This window comes from Peromyscus californicus, unplaced genomic scaffold, assembly GCF_007827085.1.
Source record: "Peromyscus californicus insignis strain IS unplaced genomic scaffold, ASM782708v3 Scaffold_10__1_contigs__length_136768540, whole genome shotgun sequence".
NCBI lineage: Eukaryota > Metazoa > Chordata > Mammalia > Rodentia > Cricetidae > Peromyscus > Peromyscus californicus.
In genome coordinates, this window is record NW_026294391.1 from 59,125,570 (window position 1) to 59,150,155 (window position 24,586).

General features: G+C 38.7%; 1 protein-coding gene across 1 annotated transcript; it reads right to left on the reverse strand.

The window, feature by feature from the left end:
• Positions 1-2,475: 2,475 nt before the first annotated feature.
• Positions 2,476-5,017, reverse strand: Nap1l2 (nucleosome assembly protein 1 like 2). The gene has a single exon (XM_052734227.1). It carries the CDS (start codon positions 4,625-4,627, stop codon positions 3,239-3,241), a length of 1,389 nt encoding a protein of 462 aa, XP_052590187.1. The 5' UTR covers positions 4,628-5,017; the 3' UTR covers positions 2,476-3,238.
• Between the last annotated feature and the right edge of the window lie 19,569 nt (positions 5,018-24,586).

Below are 24,586 nucleotides of genomic sequence, written 5' to 3' on the forward strand. Positions count from 1 at the left end.
AGTGTTATTACCTGATGAGTCATCTCTCCAGCCTCCAAAGCCTATTTTTTTTTAACATAGTAGGAATCTAAACTCTAGTATAGGACTATGTGGTGGTCTGAGGCTGATAGCCTAACCTCAAGGCTTGAAAGATCCTTACACTAAAGATAAATCAAAATGAACCTCCCTCCTACCCCAAACTACGGGAGCAATGAGAGCCTCAAGTTGTTTCCCTGAGAAAAGGTAAAAGAAAAAGGGAAATGAAAAGCAATCTCTGACATCAATAAACTGGCCTGTTCACACAGGTAAGCTCTGTTATTCTCTTGTTGGATATAACCCATTTTGTAGAATAACGACTTCACACAAGGTTACTTGGAGTGTGTAATAAAATGAGACAAAGCTAGGCCACTTAATTTGTCTAAGTGTATACAAAATAAAAGTTACTATGTGACACACCTTAATATCAAATACCCCCATACTGATGCTAAAAATGTGTGCATCTTTTTTGCACTGTGGGGTGTGTGTGTGTGTGTGTGTGTGTGTGTGTGTGTGTGTGTGTGTGTGTGTGTATGTATGTACATGTACATGTATCTGTGGAGGTCAAAGCACAACTTGAAAGAGTACATTATCTCCTTGCTTGTGTGGGTTCTGAGGATCAAACTCAGATCATCAGGCTCAGTGGCAAGTGCCTTTCCCTGCTGAGCAATCTTGCCAGCCAGGCTTCAACTGCTTTACCAAGTATAGCTTTATCATTTTTCTAGTCTTCCCAGATACAACATGACTTAAGATATATTGAGATATAACTAATAAATAGTTCCAATTTTTTGCCAGTGTCCAATCTAGAGCAACCCCTACTTCCTTAAATATTCCACCAAAGCACACAAAGACCAAATTCTGCATTGTGTTCTGACACTTATGGAGCCATTCTGTGGTCCTCTGTGATATGTGTTATCTTTCTCTGCAATGAGGACTAAAAAAGGCTTGGTGAACCCCAGGTGCATTCCTTGCATACATTTGATGAAGGGCACTGACATGAAAGTTATGGCAATGGGGTCCTGGCTTGCTATCAATAGGGTCCTAATTGCCTGCTTATTTCTAGGTAAATCCGGAAGAAGCACATTTACCACTCTAGCTCATGAAGACAATAGAAAAGGCCATGCGAAGCTGCAATATGCTAGGCATTCTCTGCAAAACAGCAGGAAGAGTCACCTATGTTCCTGATATTTATCTATTTATTTTTGCAACAGTGTCTCACATAGTCCAAACTGTTATTAAACACCTTATATAGCGGAAGCTGGCCTTGAACTCTTGATCCTCCTGCCTCCACCTTCCAAGTGCTGGGATTATAGGTGTGCACCACCACCCCAAGCTTTAAAAATATTTTTATGCTCCTGATTTTTTTAGTGCATAGCAGCAGTAACACAATAAAAATAACCAATATTTGTGGGATGAGTTTGGGAGTATTAGTAAATTTCAAAGGTCAACATTAATCATAGTGAAAGTGTACAGTTGTCTGTATTTACAAGATGCACATTGGCAGAATCCTTTGTTTCTTTACAGTAATAGGTTGTCTGTTTCCCTATATACTTCCACTTATTGCAATTCCAAAGAAAATCACCAGAACTTCTATTATCATATCTGGGAGAACTTGACTTTGAAGGTCCTGCTTGGACTGAAATAGAAAGGGAAAAGTTCATATTTTATTCCCCAGTTGAATCCGGCAGAAGTAAGAAAAACAGGTGTGCTAGAAACTTACCTCTCTGGACCACCATCTGAAGGAGGAGGCACGTTCAATAGTGGGCAGTGGAAGAATAAGTCATACCAAAGCTTTTGTTCCACTTGGGTTATAATTCAGTGAAATCACAAAACATTTGGGGTGCAAGTGTGGGCAGGCAGCAATAACAAAACCAAGTTAGCATTTACTCACCACTCACAGCTTCTATGTGACACAAAAGTGACCAACAAGGGCCCTTATCCTAGGGTGATAGATGTGATTCTTCATAGAGTTTATCAAAGGGACAATCTGACCAGATGCATCCCACTGTCCCCAGTCACTGCTCCCTCCAGTGTCATAAGGTAATATATACAAATGACCCTGAAGAAGGACAGATAAGAAATTTAAAATATAGACTAGCATTGAGGAACCTGTTATTTCTGAAGAGTACTTACATTATTAAATAGCAGTGAATTTACTGGATTGATTAAAATTAAGGTTTTTGTTTCCCTGCAACCCAATCTGGAGATTAAAATTAGATCAGTTATAAATAACTTTAGAATACTCATGTTAGACAGTGTTGGTAAATTTGCATACATGTATAAACACATACAAAAATAACTGTAGAAAACAAATCAAAATATTAAGTGTTTATCTTTGATGAAGTAAGAATATGGCTTTTCATTTTAATTAATGTATATTTTCAATATTTTTTATGTGTCCTCCAATGAACATACTACCTTTATAATTAAAATGTTTAATTTTTAAAACATGAAACACCATGACATTTTTATTTATTTTATTTTTCAGTGAAGGAACAGAATATGAAATATATTTTCAGAAATGAAGTGTCCATTTCAATGAATGATTCAATATACTGTAAAAGAAAACTATACACTGTAATCACAATTTACACAATTACACAGAACAATATTTGTAACTTTTGAAAATACTGTAACTCACACTTCAATGATAAACAGTAATTTCAATACAACTGAATTTTAATATTTATCACAGTCACATACAATACAGGAGCCTGTGCACAAGCTATTATCAATAATAAATGTGATTTTGCCTGAAATTCTCAACCATATGCTGGCCTCTTAGGCAGTCAAGCTTTAAATTCTACTGTATATTTACTGCAAAAAGAAGCAGGCACAATAAAATAAAGCCCATTGGTTAGAGCACTAAGAAAATAAGGGACAAAATAGCAAAACACTGTTAGGTGGGTTACCAATGTTTTCTTTGTAAACAAATAGCCTCAGTTAGCACTTCTAATAATATTCACAGCCACAGATTAATAGCTACATGGCACAAGGACTTCAGGAGAATTATACTACATACTATATTAATGTCTTTAATTATTTACCACAGTCTACATGTTTTGAAAATATCATACCACTGCAATGCAAGGTCAGATTAATTAGTATTTGAATTTTTAAACTGGCATGACAGGAACAATACAGAACACAAGACTATAATTAACTGCTTATGTTTTCAGTAGCTGCATGTAGGGCAGTTAATTTCAGAAGCATGTACTCTGCTTTAGCGATCAATGTCTTCCACTAATGCCTCAAGATTTTTGCAACAGGCTTTAACCTCCTCAATTGCAGCCATCCAATCATCATAAATAATTTTGTCATAAATTTCATCATTAACCTCCCTAACTACACCTTCCTGCTGAGATTCAAGTGCATCACCTGAGAAAAATAGCACTGATCTTGGAATTATGTAAGTACGTAAATTATGACCAAGCAAAAAATCATCATTTTCATCCCCTCCATTTAAGTTGATCCCATGAGGAGAGAAGAAATTGAAGAAAGAGTCCTTGGGAAAATCTTCAGTCACGGTTCGGACTGTTCCCCAGACGCGATGTCTCTGTTTCTTCTTGATGGTCCTCAAAGTGACATTCTTCCCTTCATTCCAATCGATGTCGCAGCCGGTAGCATACTCAATGGCAGTTCCCCTGTAGGGGTGGGGATCATAGCATGCAAGCTTTGACTTCAGCACATAAGTCTTTGTCAACAGCTCGTTTTTGAAATATTCATTGGGTTTGAAGTGAAATTCAAGTGTGAAGCTGAGAGGCTCACCAGGTTCCGAAAGCTTCACTTTAATATCTGTCAGCAGCTTCAGAATAGGCTCGTCATACTTCTTAATCAAAGGAGTGAGTGCTTCAACGTTTTTTAAAACAGTCAGCCAAAAGTCCGGAATTCCCTTAGGATCCTCTTCGTTATTCTCTTCTCCTCCGGTGGCCCCGGTGCTGGTATCTTCCTCTTCCTCCTCCTCCTCCTCGTCGTCATCATAATCATAATAACAGTCCTCATAACCATCATCTTCATCCACATATTCATGCACCATGCCCTCTTCATTGCCATTGGTCTCTTCCTCCTCTTCCATCTCCTCCTCAAAATAGTCCTCACAGTCTGATTTATATTCACATTCCTCTTCTGTGGGTTCATAGACTGCATTGATGATCTGACGTCTTTTTTCCAGTAAGGGCTGATACATTTCAGCAAACTTCCTTTCAATATCATGAAATTCCCTCAGGAATTTGGATTCCAAATGCGCAGCTCTTGTTTGAAGCTTTTTAAGAGCTAACACGCGGTACTTAACTTTGACCGGGAGACTTTCAACAAAATCGGTATCTAAAAGATAACCGATAAGTCCTTTTGGACGATCTGTATCTGGGTCCTCATCAGTATCCCCGCATTTCCCTGCATCTTCCCCGGACCCTGCAGCAGCTTCTTCACCTTTTCCCTCTTCCCCAGCTCCAACAGCTGCGGATGCTTCACCGCCTTCCCCACCATCTCCAGGCTCAGTGGAGGCACCTTCACTGCGGTCCTGACATTCCCCCGGCCCCTCCGCCATTACCTGGCTACCAAGCTCTTCTTGGTTGGATTCAGACAGTTCTTTATAATCGGCTGGCTCGGCCATTGTTTTCAAAAGATCACCTGCACTTATGGTGGCTAAGCCCGCAGATCAGGGGACCTGACCTTTGCAGGAAGACTCACCAATTATAGCAGATGCGCGGTGGCCGGGCGGAGATGGACCAAACGGTGGCGGCCGGACTGCTGCAGTGATAGCAAGCAGCGAGCGGGGGATACAAGGCGGTGCTGAAGCTGGAAGAGCAGGATTGAACCACGGTGGTCTGGCTGGAGACGCAGGGTCGCCTATGGCTGCTGCGACGGGTCCTGAAGAAGCAGACTAGAGACTGCAGAGAGCCGCAGTGGGCAGGCTCCAGCCACGCAGGGGCGGGGGCAGGGGAGCGAGCGGGGGCGGAGACGGACCCGGACCTGGTGCCGCAGTATGATTGCGCAGTTGTCTAGGCTTTTTTTTTTTTTCAAGTGTATGCAGCTTGCTGCGTCACCCCTTCCCACCCATGACTCTTCTCTAATCTCATTTGCCAGGCTGTAGTGATTGACAAATCCTGAGCCAGTAAATTAGTAGATGAATCGAGTTTTCAACTCCACCTGCCTTCCCAGGTTCTCTAATATGGCGATTCGTCCCCCTATGACTCATCTTCAATCCCATACCCTGTGGAATTTTGTAGAAATGCAGTATCGTTCATTCAGTTTTCAACTGATATTATATTTGCATTTTCATAATTTTAAAAGAGCTATAAGGAAATAGTGACTACAGCGTCAGGGAATGAAAAAAAGGCAAGGCAAGGCAAACTCATCTTTAGTCTGTCCCTTTGGTCATAGCCTGGGGCTCTGGAGAAGAGAGGGTGGTGGAGAAAGTTTTGATTTTTAAAAATACCAAAAATGAGCATGAATGACTTTTGAATGATGTAACTGACAGTGGTTTAAATATTCTGGATCCTGGTTTTCTGTATTTTCCACAGCCTGTAAAATTTTAAATTGGAAAATTGTCATAACCTTTCCTGATGAAGAAGAAATAATAGATTAGTAAAGGTGAAATTTGTCTCTCTCTGTCTCTCCCTCTCTGTCTGTCTCTCTGTCTCTGTGTGTGTGTGTGTGTGTGTGTGTGTGTGTGTGTGAAAAGAACCAGCTATGTGACTAGTGAGCATAGGAAAACAACAGCCCCAATTCTAAACTGACTTTCCACTTTCCCTTTTGTGATGTAATCACAGCACTGGAGGGGGGGGGGGAGCGTTTATGGCCAGGCTCACATATAGCAGTTCTAGGTCAACTTGGGCTACATCACACACACACACACACACACACACACACACACACACACACACACACACCATTAGATGAAGAAAAGCCAAATGTAAAGTACTCTTTTGTTTTTAAAATCATAGAATTTGCTTGACATATTGAAGTTTATTGGAAATACTACAAATCTCAGCACTAAAAGATGGTCAGATATATAATAGCATATTCATACAATAGCATACTATGCAGTAAATTCAAATTTCCTCTAGTCAGTCAAAGGGCTCAGTGGGTGAAGGTGCTCGGTGCACAAGTCCTGCAAACTGAGTGTGAGTCCTGAAACTGCAAATGTTAAAGGACAGAACTAACTCCATACAGTTACTCCCTGGCCTCCACACATGCTCCTTGGACCTCACCCTGATGACACCAACCCAACAATAAATAAAATTTCCAAAAATTGTTTTAAAAGATGATCAGTGTCATTGATTGTGGAAGCACAAATCAAAACCACAACTAGATACTGTTTCATACCCATTAGGATAGCTTACAATACCAAAAATAGCAAGTGGCCATGAGAGGGAGGACAGTGGAAATCAGTATGACAGTACCTCAAAATATTGAACACGACTATCATGTGATCCAGCAGTTCCACTTCTGGATATATACTGAAAAAGTTGAAAGCAATCTCAAATGTTTGCACACCCATGTCCACAGCAGCACATTCACATTAGCAAAAAGTTGGAAACAGAGCTGGAGAGATGGCTTTGCGGTTAAGAGCACTTGCTGCTCTTCCAGAGGAACAAGGTTTGGTTCCCAACATTCACATGGTGGATCACAACTGCCTGTAATTCAGGTGATTTGACTTTCTCTTCTGACCTCTGCATGCACCAGACACACATGTGTTACATACACACATGCGAAAAAAATTTAAATTGGAAATAGCTCAAAGGTCCACTGATGGATCAATGGTGAAAAATGTTTGTTAGTAATTTCTATCAGTGTGTTGCATATCTTTTAACACCTAATAGAATAGTGTTTTAAAAATACTTTTGAATTTTGATTATTCAATTTATCATTTTGTGTGGGTGCATATGTATGTGGAGACCAGAGATAGATGTCAGATGCCTTCCTCAATCACTTGCCACTTAGTTTTTGAGGCAGGGTCTCTCACTGAACCTAGAGCTCACTGATTCAGCTAGGCTGGCCGGCCAGCAAGCTCCAGGGATCCTTTTGTCTCTTGCCCCCTAGCACTGCAGCAGCTGACTTTCATTGGGATGGATGGAGTTATGAACTTAGGGCCTCCTGTTTGAGCAGCAAGCACTTTATCGACTGCACCATCTCCCCAGCCCAATTTTATTATTTTTAATGGACCATGTTTGATGTCATAAATAAGAAAAATCCATGTAATCTAAGGTATCAAAGACTTCCTCCTGTGTTGTTCTTAAATATTTTATACTTCCACTTCTTCAATGTAGGTCTATAGGTCTCTCTTTGAGTTAATTTGTGTGTGTGTGTGTGTGTGTGTGTGTGTGTGTGTGTGTGTGTGTGTGTGTGTGTGTGTTGTGTTATTAGCCCTGGCTTAGTTTCCTGCAGGTGGACTAACTAGTCTAAAAATTTTTCTTCATTTCTCAATGAATTGTCTTGACACCTTTATCATAAAATTAGTTGATTGTTGTTATATGAATGAGTCAAACATGGCCCCTGTAGTACATCAGCCCCTATTTTGTTTACTTCTTTAAAGCAAGATCAGACTATTAGCTCAAAGCACTCAGCACCAAACTCAAATTCTTATACAACCCAATGATTTACTATAGCAAAAAATAATTCTATTGGCATTTCTAGAGCCCATCAGTCACTCCAAAAAAAAAAAAAAGCATCAAACATCTGCTAGCCATAGATTAAACAAAGATCTAACTACAAAACAGTCCAAATCCTCTGCCTTTTAGAACTCTCTAACACAGAGATTCCTCATCTCACTGAAGAACATCACTTATACAAGAAGCCACCTCTGATCCACCTCTCCGAGTAAATGTTCTTATATCCACTTCACCTTCTGGATTACAGCCCTGTGGTAGAGTTTGTAAGAAGGTCTCCTGTGGTCAGGGACTTACCTCTCACTAAACTCTGTCCAAGCACCACACCATGAAGCTTATTGTGCTACAAAAAGCCTGTATTCATTTCTTTTTTTCCCTTGATCAGCCCAGAGATCTTCAAACTCAACAGACCCCTAAATGTGAGAATTTCTTCTAGACTTTCAATTCTGTTTCATCAGTCTACATATGCCTGTCCTTATTAACATGTCATCATGCTGTCTTGATTACCACATCTTGAATTAACTTTTACTGAAAAGTACAAGTCCTTCATCATTTTTTTCAAAATAACTTTGTTATGAGACTTTTGAAATTCTATACATATTTTATTTACTTGTTTGATTTATGAGACCAGGTTACACTATATAGCCTAGGCTGGCCTTGAACTATATATAGAACCCAGGACAAAATCAAATTTACAGTACTTCTGCCTCTGCTCCCTGAGTGCTGAGATTATAAGCACACATCAACATATCTGGATTACCATATATATTTAAGTTCAGCTTGTCAATTTTTTTTGGGGGGGGGAAACTAAAATGTTTAATGGGATTACATTGAATCAATAGATCAAATCAGAAAGAATTAGTATTTTAACAATATCAAGTTTCGCATGAACTAAAGTAAATTCTCTTAGTCTGTTTTTAATTTCTCTCAATCTATAATAGACTGTGGCATTGCCAGTCTGCTGGCATGTTGCTCCTTGGGCAGCTGGCTGGCATCTCCCAGATTCTGTCCTTCTTCTCCTTATCTCTGCTTATATTTCCCTCCTGAATCAATCCTGCCTTGCCATAGGCCAAAGCAGCTTATTTACCAACCAATAAGAGCAACACATATTCCCAGTGTACAGAAAAACATCCCACAACAACTTACTAATGTAATTTCTGCTTTCAATTTTTGTACAATTCACCAGTTTCAAGACTTATCAGAAGATTTTCTACAAATTTAATGTCCTTATGAATTATAGATCTGTAGTATCTTTCTATTTCTTCATAACTTAGTCTTGATATATCTTGTATTTCCCAGTCATTCATTCAGTTCATTAAGATTATAAAAATTTTAATGTATAATTGTTCATAGTACAGTGTTATGCTCAATCTTATTTTTGTGAACTAGGTATTTCTGTATGCTTTCTTTTATACTATTAGTAATTTAAGTTTCTCTTTTTTTCTTAGTTGAACTAAATTTCAACAATTTTGTAGCTATTTTCTTAGAACCAACTTGAAGTTTTGTTTACTGTATTTTGATAAATTCTTTGTTGTGACTTAATTTATCTGGTCTAATCTTTTTTATATCCTCCTAGTGACATTGGGTCTGCTTTTTGTTTTCTATTTGTAAAGTTATATCGATAATTTGAGATTTTTTTCTTCTATTGTATGCTGTGGAATAATCCTTCTGTACACTATGTAAAAATATATGTCACTATGATTGGTTTAATAAACAAGCTGACTGGCCAATAGTTGAAGAGGATTAAGTTAGGTGGGAAAGCCAAACTGAGAATGATGGGAAGAAGGTCAGAGTCACAGGAGATGCCAGCCAGCCACCAATGAAGCAGGATGTGTAGAAAATGGTGTAACAAGCCATGAGCCAGGTGGTGAAGCATAGATAAGAAATATGGGTTAATTTATAAGTAAGAGTTAGGTAGTAATAAGCCTGAGCTATTGGCCAAGCATTTATAATTTATATTAAGTCTCCAAGTCAGTTATTTGGAAAGCAGCTGGTGCTTATTTGGGAGCAGGAAGTCAGGACAGGAAAACCCTGCCTGCAACTGTACTGTGTTTATAACTATATAAATTTTTTTGTCATTGCTATGTTCACAACATCCAATAATTTGTGGATACGGTCTTCAGTTTATTTTTGTTCTTGCTCACTTTTGTATAATAGTAATACTGGGCATCATAGAATCAGGTAAGAAGTATTTCCTTTATCTTCAATTTTTGGTAGAATTGTTAGCAGGATTGGTATTGAGTCTTTAAAAGGTTTTGTGGTTTTCACCAATAAAGCCAACTATTTTAAAGATTTTTTTCTTTTGGAAGGTTTTGATTACTGATTCAACCTCCATCTGAGTTACAAGTCCCTTCATAGTTTGCATTTCTGCATAACTCAGTTTACATAAATTAAGTGTGTGCAGGAATTTTCCATTTCATCCAAGTTACTGAATTTGTTAGAATGCAAATATTCATTTGTTTCCACAAACATTTTTATTTTTGTAAAACTGTTACCAATTGTTTCTACTTTCATTTGTAATTTTGGTGGTCTTTTGTTTTGTTTTGTTTTTTGAGACAGGGTCTCACTGTGTAGTCCCTGGACTGGAACTCACTATATAGAAAGGGATGGCCTCAAACTCACAGAGATCTGCGTGCCTCTGTCTCCTGAGTGCTGGGACTAAAGGTATGCACCATCATGCCCAGCTTGGTAGTCTTTTTGTTAGTCAGTGCATATAAAGGTTCGTCAGTATTGCTGATCCTTTTGAAGACCCAATTTTTTTGTTTTGTTGATTTTGTGTGTGGTTAGTCTAGTCTCTATTTCATTTATCTAGTCTAATCTTTATTCATTATTCTGTTTCAGATAGGAAAAGTGCTACAAAAACACATGAATGATGCCCTTTTCATTTGCTTATGTTGCACTTTTCCTTAGTAATTTTTATTCATTTTTGAGGGTTTAAGTTAAATTAGTTAAACTAGTGCTCTTTGCATTTCAGACTGACTTTTTCAGTTTTATTTTAAGGAAATTCTGTTAGCAATAAATTCACTCCATTTTTGTTTACCTGTGAGTGTCTTAATTCCTTCTCTTTTTTTAGAATAATTTTTATCAGTATAAAAACTTAGTTGGCAGTCAACTTTTTCCTTTCAGTACTTAAAAACATTATATAGCTTTCTGCCCTCTGGGGATTCTCACCAAACTATTAATGGTATTCATAATCCCTTTGACATGGTGAGTCCCTCCCTTGCTGCCTTCATAACTATTTTTAATTTCGCAGTTTGTCTACGGGGTGTGTGTGTGTGTGTGTGTGTGTGTGTGTGTGTGTGTGTGTGAAAATATTCTGGATAATTTTAAGCTTTCTCAACTAGGAGTTAATTGAACTCTGATTTGGGGATCAGTGTTTCTCAGCAAACTGCCGAAGAACTTTTCAGTCATTGTTTCTTCAACTATTTTTCTATGGCTCTTTATTTTTCCTCCACCTCAGCATTCTCATTATGGACATGTTTGTCCATTTCATGATATCCTATAGGACTCTTTGATACTTCTGAGTTATCCCAACTGATCCATCTTTGAGTTCACTGATTATTTTTTATGCCAACTCAAATGAGTTAAGATCATCTAATGAGCCTGGCAGTGGTGGCACACGACTTTAATCCCAGCACTCGGGAGGCTGAGGCAGGTGGATCTCTGTGAGTTTGAGGCCAGTCTGGTCTACAGAGTGAGTTCCAGGATAGCCATAGCTACACAGAGAAACCCTGTCTCGAAAAACCATAAAAAAGATCATCTAGTGAAATTTCCAACTTCATAATTTCCATTTCTCCATCAAAGACATTTTTCTCTATCTGAATATTTTATTATGTCATATAAGGCTATATTTTGTTGTACTTCTTAGTTATTTGTTAGAAATTGGATATGTTAGAATATATCTGATAATAGAGTTGTCAAAACATGTTATTTAGCACATTGTTTCTTGTCACAGTTTTATTTTTAGCCTTGTTATTAGTGTTGCTTTTCTCATTGCTTCTTGCTTATTTAGTAATTTTCTTGAAATCATTCTGTAAGTTCTGTATTCCCTTAAGTGTACAGATACTCAGTTTTCTAACAGCTAATTTAGTTACTCATTTAGTTATGAGTTCTTAAGATTCACCCCTATTTCAGTCTAATTTTGGTCAACCAAAATGAATAAAAGGATCTACTTGTGAATGTGTGCCTTATATGTTAATCTACACTTTCATTACCTTGTAACGTAGAGCCTCGAGTTCAATTAAGGTGAATGACTAAAAAAGCTACTCCTTTTCCAGGTCTTTCCTGGTCATGTATTCACTCCTGTGCATGTGTGCAGGTTTCTAAATCACTCAGCATGTTATCAGAACATTTCAAAGTGTATTATAGTTGTGTGTCTTTCCATGTATTTGATTGAAATTTGTGTCCAAGAAATTGTTTTCTTTAATTCATGTTACAATCTTGGCTATCTAAAAATGGAACTAATAGATTACCTTTTGCAGGGGGCTTTTTAAATATAAGATTAAACTTGGATAAGAACTAACAGTGACTACTGCCCCCCAAAAGAACATTTTTTTCCAGAGAATTTCTGCTTCTTCCTTCTCACATTTCCATTTTAACACCCTGGTCAACATCATCCTTGTTTGTTTATTTGGATACTTTTTCATTCCCTGCTTCTGCTCTGGTGCCTCCACAATCCTCTTCTTAACATGGAAGTCATGGTGTGAAATAAGTTCTTTACAAAAGTCTCTAATAACTTATCTCTGTCTTAATAAATGCAAAGCACTTAATATTGATTACATGATCCAATATAATCTGGTGTTGCCTTACTTAATTTTAAATAATTTATTAAACTCAATGTACATACTGTAAAGTGATTTTCAGAGTTGTACAATAAAGACTACAATCAATACCCAAATATTTCACTGTTACAAAAGAAAGCCTCCAGCCATTTACAGTCATTCCCTATTCCTGCCCCCACTTCAACTTCATCAATCTCCTTTGTGAGTCTATAAAAGTACTGGCTTCTTTAACTTAGCATAATGGTTTTTTTAGATTCATCCATTTTATAGTACATATCAGTAATTCAGTTTTATTTTCAATTAAATATAAATTATATAATAAAATTCATTTTAAGGTCGATAACTCACTTTTAATTAATTGACTATGCTGTGCAGCCATTACTGCTTTCTAATTCTGGAACATTTCCATTAACTTCAAAAGAAAGTGTGTACTTATGAATGATTATCCCAGGTTCCCTCTTTGTGGACTGCTTACAAGAACTAATGTACTTATTGTCTGTGAATTTTCCTATTCTAAATATTTCAAAATGATTGGATTATATAATGTGTGGCTTTGTGTATTGTTTCACTTATATTTTCATAGGTCATCCACATTGAAGAATGGCTGAACACTTCATTTCTTCCTGTGGTGAGTGTTCTAGTTTGTTTTCTATTACTGATAAACACCATGACCAAAAGCAATGTGAAGAATAAAAGTTTTATTTGGCTTATATGTCCTGATCACAATCGGTCATTGAGAGAAGCCAAGGTAGGATCAAACCAGGCAGCATCCTGGAGGTGGAAACTAAAGCAGAGGCCATGGAGGAGTGCTGATTACTTAGTTGCTCCGTTTGCTTTTTCATACAACCTAGGACCACCTGCTCAGGGTTTGCACCGTACACAATGAGCTGTACCCTGCAATATCAATCTTTAACTAAAATTATGCCCCCACAGACTTGTCTACAGGCCAGTCTTGTTAGAACATGGTCCAGGAGATCGCCTCCTCATATGAGGCGAATTCTCAGTGCTTGTGAGAAGACTCCAAGAAACCAAGACAAGAGTCTTGTGATGTTAGTTTCTTCAAAAGATGGAATTGTTCTTGAAATGTGCTTTGGTGCCCCTCCCAGGTGTAGCAGATAGGAGTGAGTTTACTCCAGATTATTCATTACAACCGGCAATTGTTATTTGTTTAGATGCCTCTATGGAAAAACATGTTTGTCAGGTGTGGCTTGCCTGCCATATGCAGCTTGCCCTATGATTGGACACATTACTCATAACTCCTCTTTACCCTCAGAGTATAATTATTGGATGCTTTGAATAAAGTTTGCTGTTGCTTGAGACTTTAGTCAGCCTCATTTATCCACTTCATTCTCCCACATCCCATAACCTCTAGAGCAGTAAGCAAATCTGATGGAAGTCTTTTCTCAATTTGATGTTCCCTTTTCCCAGATGACCCAACCTTGTGTCAAGTTGACAGAAAAACCTAACCAGCATAGTAGGAAAAGGAAATCTTGAGATATTTTAAATCAGAGGAAATGCTACAACAATTTGCAGCATTGATATACTATTTTACAACCCTGTTGTCAGTATATAAACATTTCCTTTTCTTTACTTCCCAACCAAAGCTTACTGTTTTCCTTCATTTTGTTTATTATAGCTGTCCTAGTAAATAAGAAAAGGCATCAACTTTTGCTTTAATTTTCATCTATCTGTTGACTCCTTTGGTTTCTTACATTTTCTGTTGAGAAATTTATATTCAAGTCCTTTACTGATTTTAAAATTTGCTAATTTGTGAAGAATTTGAATACAAATTTCTGGAAGCTATACAGGGTTATAAAGTTTCTATATGGGTTGTGAAAATTAGACCCTAATAACATAATACATGGCTTGCAATGTTGTCTCCTTTTCTGTGACCTGACTCTTCATTTTCTATTTAATAAACTTTTTGGATCTAGTCTAATTGGTGTTCTGTAAGCTTCTTGTATCTTCATAGGTATTTCCTTCTTTAGGTTGGGAAAGTTTTCTTCTGTGATTTTGTTGAATATATTTTCTGTGCCTTTGAACTGGTATTCTTCTCCTTCTTCTATCCTTATTATTCTTAGTCTTGGTCTTTTCATGGTGTTCCAGATTTCCTGGATGTTTTGTGTTATGACTTTGTTGGCTTTAATGTTTTCTTTGACTGACAAATCTATTTCCTCCTTCATATCTTTAACGACAGAGATTCTCTCTTCCATCTCTTGCATTCTGTTGGGTATGCTTGCATCTGTATTTCCTGTTCATTTACTCAGATTTTCCATTTCCAGCATTCCCTCAGTTTGTGTCTTCTTTATTATCTCTATTTCAGTTTTCAAATTTTGAACTGTTTCCGTCACCTGTTTAATTGATTTTTCTTGGCTTTCTTTAAGGGATTTATTGATTTCTTCCAATTTTTTGTTTGTCTTTTCCTCAATTTCTTTAAGGAAATTTTTCATTTGCTCTTTAAAGGCTTCTACCATCTTCATAAAGTCATTTTTTATTTTTTTAGACTGTTTAGAAACATTCAATTTTTATTTATTTATTTCCTTTTACATATATGAACACTTATTTTTTTTTAATTTATTTTGCAATACAATTCAGTTCTACATATCAGCCACGGATTCCCTTGTTCTCCCCCCCTCCCGTCCCCCTCACCTTCCCCCCAACTCCCCCCCCCATTCCCATCTCCTCCAGGGCAAAGCCTTCCCCACAGACTGAGGTCAACCTGGTAGACTCAGTCCAGGTAGGTCTAGTCCCCTCCTCCCAGGCCGAGCCAAACAATCCTGCATAGGCCCCAGGTTTCAAACAGCCAACTCATGCAATGAGCACAAGATCTGGTCCCACTGCCTGGATGCCTCCCAAACAGATCAAGCCAATCAACTGTCTCACCCATTCAGAGGGCCTGATCCAGTGGGGACCCCTCAGCCATTGGTTCATAGTTCATGTGTTTCCATTCATTTGGCTATTTGTCCCTGTGCTTTATCCAACCTTGGTCTCAACAATTCTCGCTCATATAAACCCTCCTCATTCTTGCTAATTGGACTCCCAGAGATCCACCCGGGGCCTAGTCATGGATCTCTGCATCCAGATCCCTCAGTAGTTGGATGAGGTTTCTAGCACAACAATTAGGGTGTTTGGCCATCGCATCACCAGAGTAGGTCAGTTCGGGCTGTCTCTCGACCATTGCCAGCAGTCTGTTGTGTGGATATCTTTGTGGATTTCTGTGGGCCTCTCTAGCACTTTGCTTCTTCCTATTCTCATGTGGTCTTCATTTACCATGGTCTCCTATTCCTTGTTCTCCCTCTCTGTTGTTGATCCATCTGGGATCTCCCGCTCCCCCAAGCTCTCTTTCCCTCAACCCTCGCCTTTTATTACCCCCACTCATGTCCAGGCTGTTCATGTAGATCTCATTCCATTTCTCTGTCATTGGGTGATCCCTGTGTCTTTCTTGGGGTCCTGTTTTCCAGGTAGCCTCCCTGGTGATGTGAGTAGCAGACAAGTCATCCTTGTTTCATGTCTAGTATCCTGCTATGAGTGAGTACATACCATGTTTGTCTTTCTGAGTCTGGGTTACCTCACTCAGGATGATTTTTTCTAGATCCATCCATTTGTCTGCAAACCTCATGATGCCATTGTTTTTCTCTGCTGAGTAGTATTCCATTGTGTATATGTACCACATTTTGTTTATCCATTCTTCAGTTGAAGGGCATCTGGGTTGTTTCCATGTTCTGGCTATTACAAACAATGCTGATATGAACATAGCTGAACAAGTGCTCTTATGGTGTGGTTGAGCATTTCTTGGGTATATGCCCAAGAGTGGTATAGCTGGATCTTGGGGGAGATTGATTCCCAATTTTCTAAGAAAGCACCATATTGATTTCCAAAGTGGTTGTACAAGCTTGCATTCCCACCAGCAGTGGAGGAGAGTTCCCCTAGCTCCACATCCTCTCCAGCATAAGGTGTCTTCAGTGTTTTTGATCTTAGCCATTCTGACAGGTGTAAGGTGGTATCTCAGAGTTGTTTTGATTTGCATTTCCCTGATGATTAGGGATGCTGAGCAGTTCCTTAAATGTCTTTCGGCCATTTGAGTTTCCTCTGTTGAGAATTCTCTGTTTAGTTCTATAGCCCATTTCTTAATTGGACTGTTGGGCATTTTGATGTCTAATTTCTTGAATTCCTTATATATTCTGGATATCAGTCCTCTGTCAGATGTGGGGTTGGTGAAGATCTTTTCCCATTCTGTAGGCTGTCGCTTTGCCTTGTTGACCGTATCCTTTGCTCTACAAAAGCTTCTCAGTTTCAAGAGGTCCCATTGATTGATTGTTTCTCTCAGAGTCTGTGCTACTGGTGTTCTATTTAGGAAGTGATCTCCTATGCCAATGCGTTCAAGACTACTTCCTACTTTCTCTTCTAGCAGGTTCAGAGTAGCTGGATTTATGTTGAGGTCCTTGATCCACTTGGACTTAAGTTTTGTGCACGGTGATAGATATGGATCTATTTGCAGCCTTCTACATGTTGATATCCAGTTTTGCCAGCACCATTTGTTGAAGATGCTTTCTTTTTTCCATTGTGCACTTTTGGCTTCTTTGTCAAAAATTATATGTTCATAGGTGTGCGGATTAATGTCAGGGTCTTCAATTCGATTCCATTGGTCCACATGTCGGTTTTTATGCCAGTACCAAGCTGTTTTTATTACTGTAGCTCTATAGTAGAGCTTGAAGTCAGGGATCGTGATGCCTCCAGAAGTTGGAACACTTATTTTTTTAATTAACTATTTACTTTCTGCCAAATTCAGATTTCTAACTACCAAATAAATACATTTTGACTTGTTTCTGCCCTTTTCTCCAAAATTAGGATACTATCAATCAATCCTTATATAAGAAATTTGTTATAAACATTAGTCCTATAAATATTTGGAAGTCAACTATAACAATAAGAAATTAAAAATATAACTTAAAGTACAGTAGAATATGCATGATTTCTTATTGTCCTTCTTTCTCCAATTCTGTCAATAATTAATTGATAAGTAAATTACAATCAATATAAACACAAAGGTTAGGTAGAGTGTAAGGAACTTAGAGGAGGGATGCGTCTTTTGTTTGTTTGTTTGTTTTTGTTTTTTCAATTCCTTCAATTTTTATTATTCGACTCATTTTTTTCATTTTTCTTTATTAAGAAATTTTCTACTCACTCCACATACCACCCCTAGATCCCCCCTCCTCCCTCCTCCCACCCCCTAGCCCTCTGTAAAGTCATTTTTAAGGTCAATTTCTTCTGCTTCTTCTGCATTGGGATGTTCAGATCTTGCTGATGTAGAACCACTAGGTTCTGGTGGTGCTATATTGGTCTTTATGTTGTTGACTGTGTTTGCACTGAAATCTACCCATCTCTTCCTCCACTCAGTGCAAGTGGTATCTGTGTCTGAGGGAGCCTCTCTTGGTCCAATCGATACTCCTGGTCCAATCAGAGCTCTTGGTCCAATCAGTGGTGATGGACTCTGTGTCTCAGGAAGCAGCTGTGGTCTCGAAGGGTGGGTGGGTTTGGGGGTGGGGTGGGGCTTGTAAGTTACAGGGCACAGTGGGGGATGGTAGTAGTCTGGCCTGCCTGCAGGAGACCTGCTTCCTGGCCTGAAACTAGGACTGCAATGCGTGGTGGTGTGGGGGTGCAGGGTTGTGCCCCTGGGCCCAAAGCTTAGAGGCTGGGGGTGATAGACTGTGAGGACAAAGACTCACCTCTTAGTCCAACTGGCACTGGTGGGCTCTCCTGGAATCTGTATTTTAGGGTTAACTAAAAGAAATGGGATTTCAGAAGAAAATTACAGCCAAATTCATACTTTGTATAATTTTTGTAGCATGGTCACAGGGGATTCACACACACACACACACACACACACACACACACACACACACACACACACACACACACACACGTGTCAACATCTACATGTGCAGTCCAGAGTGACTCCCATGTGAATCATTATCATCTTTGTACACTGTGTGGACAAAACAACCATTTTGTGCTGGCTAATTTTGTGTGTCTACTTGACACAAGCTAGAGTCATCAGAGAGGAAGAAGCCTCAGTTGAGGAAATGCTCCCATGAGATCCAGCTGTAAGGCATTTTCTCAATTAGTGGTCAATGGGTGAGGGCCCAGCCCATGGTGGGTGGTGCTCTCCCTGGTCTAGTGGTCCTGTGTACTAAAAGAGAGCAGGCTGAGCAAGCCATGGGAAACAAGCCAGTAAGCAGCACCCCTCAATGGCTTCTGCATCAGCTCCTACCTCCAGGTTCTTACCCTGCTTGAGTTCCTGTCCTGACTTCCTTCAATAATGAACAACAATGTGGAAGTGTAAGCCAAATAAACCCTTTTCTCCCCAACTTGCTTTTTGGTCGTGGTGTTTTGTTGCAGCAGTAGAAACCCTAACTAAGACACATTTCATGCTGTAAATTGGTCAAAATGTGATTTCTGGTCTTACAAAGCTGTATTTAGTTAGATGGCCTGCCCTTCAATGTATATATAAAAAATGTTGACAAGGATATTGAGAAATTGGAACTCTTGCACACTGTTGGTTGCAGTGGGTGGTTGTTTGTGCCATGCCCTGAAGCACTGCCCTAGTGAGGCAGCAGGTAGCTGCTAGGTACCTGCCCCTCGGGCGTGGCCACCAGGGACCCTTAAGATCTGGGATGCACATCCATGTGCTCTTTTCTCTTCTCTTCGCTACCTCGTGGTCTTGGATGTTGGTGGGGATCAAGGCAGAACTCTCCTGAGAACCACATTGGACCATGCTCCACCCCTCCAGGATTCTGCAACCAACTCCTTTATTCTGATTGTGAGTTAACCCCCCCAAAAAATTCCCTCAACCATCAAATAGACTCCATGGATTTATCCCATTAGTTGGTAGCAATGTAAAATGGTACACTAATGTGGAAAAAATATAGAGGTTTCTTTAAAATGCAAGCCCTATGAGTCAATAATCTCACTAGTACATATATACCCAAAAGAGTCAAAAGCAGGATTTTGAAGAAATTTGTGCATACCAATATTCATTATAGCATCATTCACAATTCTTATCATTGGAAATTACCTAAAATATAATAATGAATAGCAAAAATATAGTATAAAACAGTCAATGAAATATTATTCAGCTTCCAAAATAAAGAAAATCCTGTTCTATCATGGATGAAATTTGAACATGTTATACAAAGTGAAACAAACCAGTCTTGAGAAAACAAATAAGATGTTATTTGACTCATGTAAAGTAATCAAATTCATAGAAACAGAAAGTAGAATGGTCACTGCTAGAAGGTGGATGGGAGATAGAGGAGTTGTCAGTGAGTATAAAGTTTCAGTTTTGCAAGATGAAAACTTATGGAGATCTGTTACACAAAAGTGTGGAGACACGTAACAGTTAGCACAGTGGATGGTTAGGTGTTAATTTTTCGTAATGTATTTTTACCACAGTTAAGAATTGTTACTGAAAAACTTATAATTGCTGTTAAGGTAATGCAGATGAACTGCTTGCATGAGGAGTTTTGCCCTGGACAGCTTTCCATTGATGTGACAGAATTTCTAAGAAAACTTAGGAGGAAAGGTTTATTTCGGCTGATGGTTTTATAAGTTTTAGTTGATAGCCAGCTGGTCCGATTGCTTTGTACCCATAGAGGCACAGTACAATCATGATGACAGAACCATGAGGTGGAGGAAAGTTACTCACCTTCTGGCAACTGAAAATCAAAGAGAGATTCAAAAGGTTTGGGGTCCCAATATTTCTTTCAACAGCATATCCCCAATGATCTGGTTTCCTCCCACTGTGCCTGACCTCCTAAATGTTCCATCACTTTCCGAAGTACCACAAGCTGGATCCCAAGCACATGGACCTTTGGGATACATTTGAAATCCAAAGCATAACAAAATCACACATTAGAAGCTCCAGGATAGCCACATAATAAGATTTCTGAGCTATTCCTGAAAGTGATTTAGATTGTCTTACCAAACTTGAAAAGACCTTTAGACAGCCTCACTAAGATGGAGACTGGTTTCTGCCTATTACTTCTGGCTACAGGTTCTGGAACAATGTAAGAGACAGTTATACAATGCTAAAAGGAGGAAACAGTAAGCCAGACCCAGAAATGAGAGAATGACAGCGAAGTAGGCAGTCTGACGTTTCCACGTTCATCACATTAAAATGGCATAGATATGGTATTCCTATTTACTAATTTAGTAATAAATACCCCAGGATAGCTCATTCCAACCTTGAAAGAGCCTTACATATGTCAATAAAGCACTTGGACAAAAGTTTTTTTAATGTTTAAAACAGAACAATTTAATGACCAAATTTTCTAGTACTTTTTATTCTATTTAAAATAAATTACAATTTGGAAAGCATGAAGATTACTTTTTTAACAGATTTGTTTTTATTATTTGTGTGTGTGTGTGTGTGTGTGTGTGTGTGTGTGTGTGTGTGTGTGTGTGAATGTGTGTGCAGATGTGTGTGCAGGTAGCTTTTGAGGCAATGGGACTCTCTGGAACTGCAGTTATAGGCAGTTGTGAGCACCCATGTCAGTGCTGGGGACTGAACTCCAGTCCTCTGCAAGAATAGAAAGTGCTCCTCACCACTGAGCCATCTCTCTAGCCCCAGAAAGCATGAAGGTTTCTATCCATGTTTTTTTTTCCAATTTTATTGTATGCAAGCCAGTTGTGTTTGTTTTTGTATGGTGTCATGTAGTAATGATACAAATTACTTCTTGTGCATAGAGACATTCATTTTTCCCAGTACTATTTTTTAAAAGATTATTCTTTTCCCCATTTAATGGTCTTTGCAGTCCTGTTAAAAGTAAATCTACTGTAGAAGTAGAAGTTTATTGCTGGATTATCAATTCTATTCCATTAGTATATGTATGTGAGTATATGAGTGCACATATGTGTGTGCATGTGCAGATCCGAGTGTGTGTGTGTGTGTGTGTGTGTGTGTGTGTGTGTGTGTGTTTGTGTGTGTGTGTGTGACAAATACCTGTTTGTCTTGATTATGGTAATTTTATAATAAGTAGTTAAATCCAGAAGTAAAAATACCCTAGCTTTATTTTAGTTCTCAGTAATATTTGACTGTTCAAAGTTTTTGCACTTCTCTCTAAATTTTTAGATTGAATTTTCCAATATAATTTTCTATTTCTGCAAAAAGAAAAATGACTATGTTTCACACCTGATGTTAAGTACACTTTTGTTACGTCTTCTTGATGGAATTATCATTTAAAAACTCCATATCTCGACTCATGCCAGGGAAGCAGGTAGGCTGACTTAGATTTTCACCTTTCCCTCTGTTCTTCTAGACCCAACCCACCAATCTAACCAAACTCTGCAACAAAATGCCTGCTGCATCCTTCCCTGCCCCCTGTCCCTATCTTCTGTGGATATCACAGATATTCCCCTTCTAACGTCCCTCCCCTGACTTGTTGCTTTATCCCAGCACCCTACAACAGCAGGCACTCCTGCTAACCCAAAGGCCACTCCCGCCAGGGAAGCAGGTAGACTGACTGCAGATCTCTGCTTCTCCTTCCGCTCCTCCAGATCCAATTCCCCAGTCACATCCCCAGTTCTGTAGCAGAACCCCTGCTGTGTTCTCCCTTTCTTCTCTGACCCCATCCCCAAGTGGATCATGAAGATCTTCTCCAACATTTCCTCCTTCAATTCATCTCAACCTCCAACACCAGCAGGCCCTCCCTGGGAATAACCCAGCTGAGCAAGATAGGGAAACAGGTCCACAGAAAATTGTCTACCAGGAAACACATAGCATCATACTCTTATGAAGTCCAGGGAAGAAGCAGAAACAAAGGAATCAAACAACCACCCAACAAAGATAAAACCAGACCTATGTCATCCCAATCCCAGACGCCTAAACACCAGTGTAAAAATGCAGTAACAGCAGGACAATATGTCTCCACTAGAGTCTAACAACCCTACCACAGTAGGCCTAAAATATTCCAACATAGCTGAAGCCCAAGAAAAAGACCTTAAAACAGAGTGTATAAAGATGATAGAGGTCCTTTAAGAGAAAATGAATTTTTAAAAATTCTTAAAGAAATCCAGGTAAACACAAACAAATACTATAAGGAAATGAATAAAACTGTTCAAGACCTGAAAATGGAAATGGAATCAATAAAGAAAACTCAAAATGAGGGAATTCTAGACATGAAAAATTTAGAAATTCAAACAGAAACTACAGAGGCAAGCTTCACCAAGAAAATGAATAGAGACTCCAGCCTACAGAAGATCCTAGAAGGAAAACTCCAACTAAAGATATGAAATACAACCATTAAAATACAGGAAATAAAAAATTTTTTAAAAAACTAAATAAATAAATAAATAAAACAGGAAATAAATACTATCAGACCAGAAAAATCAAAGAAAAGAGCACACACACACACACACACACACACACACACACACACACCACCACCACCACCACCACCACCACCAGCAGCACCACCACCACCACCATCACCACGACCACCACCACCAGCAATAACAACTGTAGATGTAACCAACGGTCTTATTAAATAAGAAACACAGAGCCGATTCAGAGAAGAAAGCCAAGAGGTCAGAGCTAAGAGCCTCACCCTTCCTGATTCAGGGATCCTCTCCAGCCAAGAGAGCTCTCCGAAAAAGGCCTACTTCCTGTGTGTCTGTCTTTAAAGTCTTCCTGTTCTGCCTTCTCATTGGTTGTAAACCCAAACATGTGACTGCTTCGTCACTGCCTGAATGTACCGCCCTCCAGGTCCTTAAAGGCGTGCGCCACCGCCGCCACACACTTGCTATGACTCTAATAGCTCTGACCTCCAGACAACTTTATTTATTAACATACAATTAAAATCACATTTCAGCACAAGTAAAATACCACCACATTTCCCCTTTTCTATTTTAATAAAAAGAAAAAAAAGAAAAAGGTTATAACTAACAAAAGAAAAACTATATACAAAAGTACAATGACTATATACAATATATACAAGTAATAAATGTCTAAACAATGTCTAGTCCATTTGTATTTGACAAATTCAGAGAATATAATTTCATTATCTATCCTATTTTGTTAAGTCCAAAATGTATCTAATTCACTTTCTATCCTAATTAATCTTCAACTATAACTAACTAACCTTCAACTATAACTACCTAATCTTCAACTCCCTCAGAGACCCAAGAAGGAAATAATATTAGCTAACAAAAATAAAAACAGAAAGTGCATGGAAGCAACTTCCAAAAAATTTGTGAGTTGACAGAAACAGCCAGCTGCCTGGACAGTCACCTGAGGTTTCTCCACAGTGTTGGGGCATCATCTTCAGCCTATAGGCTTAGCATATCTGACAGACTCATTTGTGAAGTAGGATGTACACAAGGTCAACAGTTCAACCTCACATTGGGTGAGAGCAGTCCATGTACCAGAAACACCTGAATTCCACTAGTGTCATGTCATGATTCAGGATTTTAAATTCTGGAAATTGTTGTTGTTTTTTAATTCAGCTGTCCATTCTTCTTGGCTGTGTATATATGGCTTCATCTTAGCATCCCGTTCTTCTCCACATCCCTCTGTCAAATGCCAGTTTACTATTGCGAGGTGTGAGCTTAGTTACTCTTCAAGAATAACTGTTTCAGCTGCTGTTCCATTGCACATCAGAAGCCATCGGCCCACTGCCTATTCAGCTGCCTTCGAAGAAAAGGGCACTGTACCTTTTCCGAATTGCGAAGGCCACTTCAGGGATGGTGCCATATTGTCCTGGCCTCAGAAGATGCCTTTTGATAAAGCCATAACCACACTTGTTTTGGCAAGAATCAGTAGTCCTTTGTTTCATGTCCTGTCTGTCCATTTTGTCAGCAGTTGATTCGAGGATACTTTGTTGTCCAGTGGCTAACTTTTGCCACAATGAAAGTTAACTTCATATGCAGTTTCTTCAATGCCCATATTTTCTCTGAAGTAGATTGGTACTGCCAGGAGCCGACATGCCTCATAATCATAACAAAAAAGAAAAATTTTCTAAGTTATTAAAACATTTTAAATGCCATATTCTGTAGATCTCTGAAGGGTTTGAAGATGAACTGTCTAAAATATATCTGCTCAATTTTTAAAACATATCTAATATGACTACAAGTTCTATTGTAATGTGTAACTACTAACTTTCATTTCTTTATATCCTAATAGTT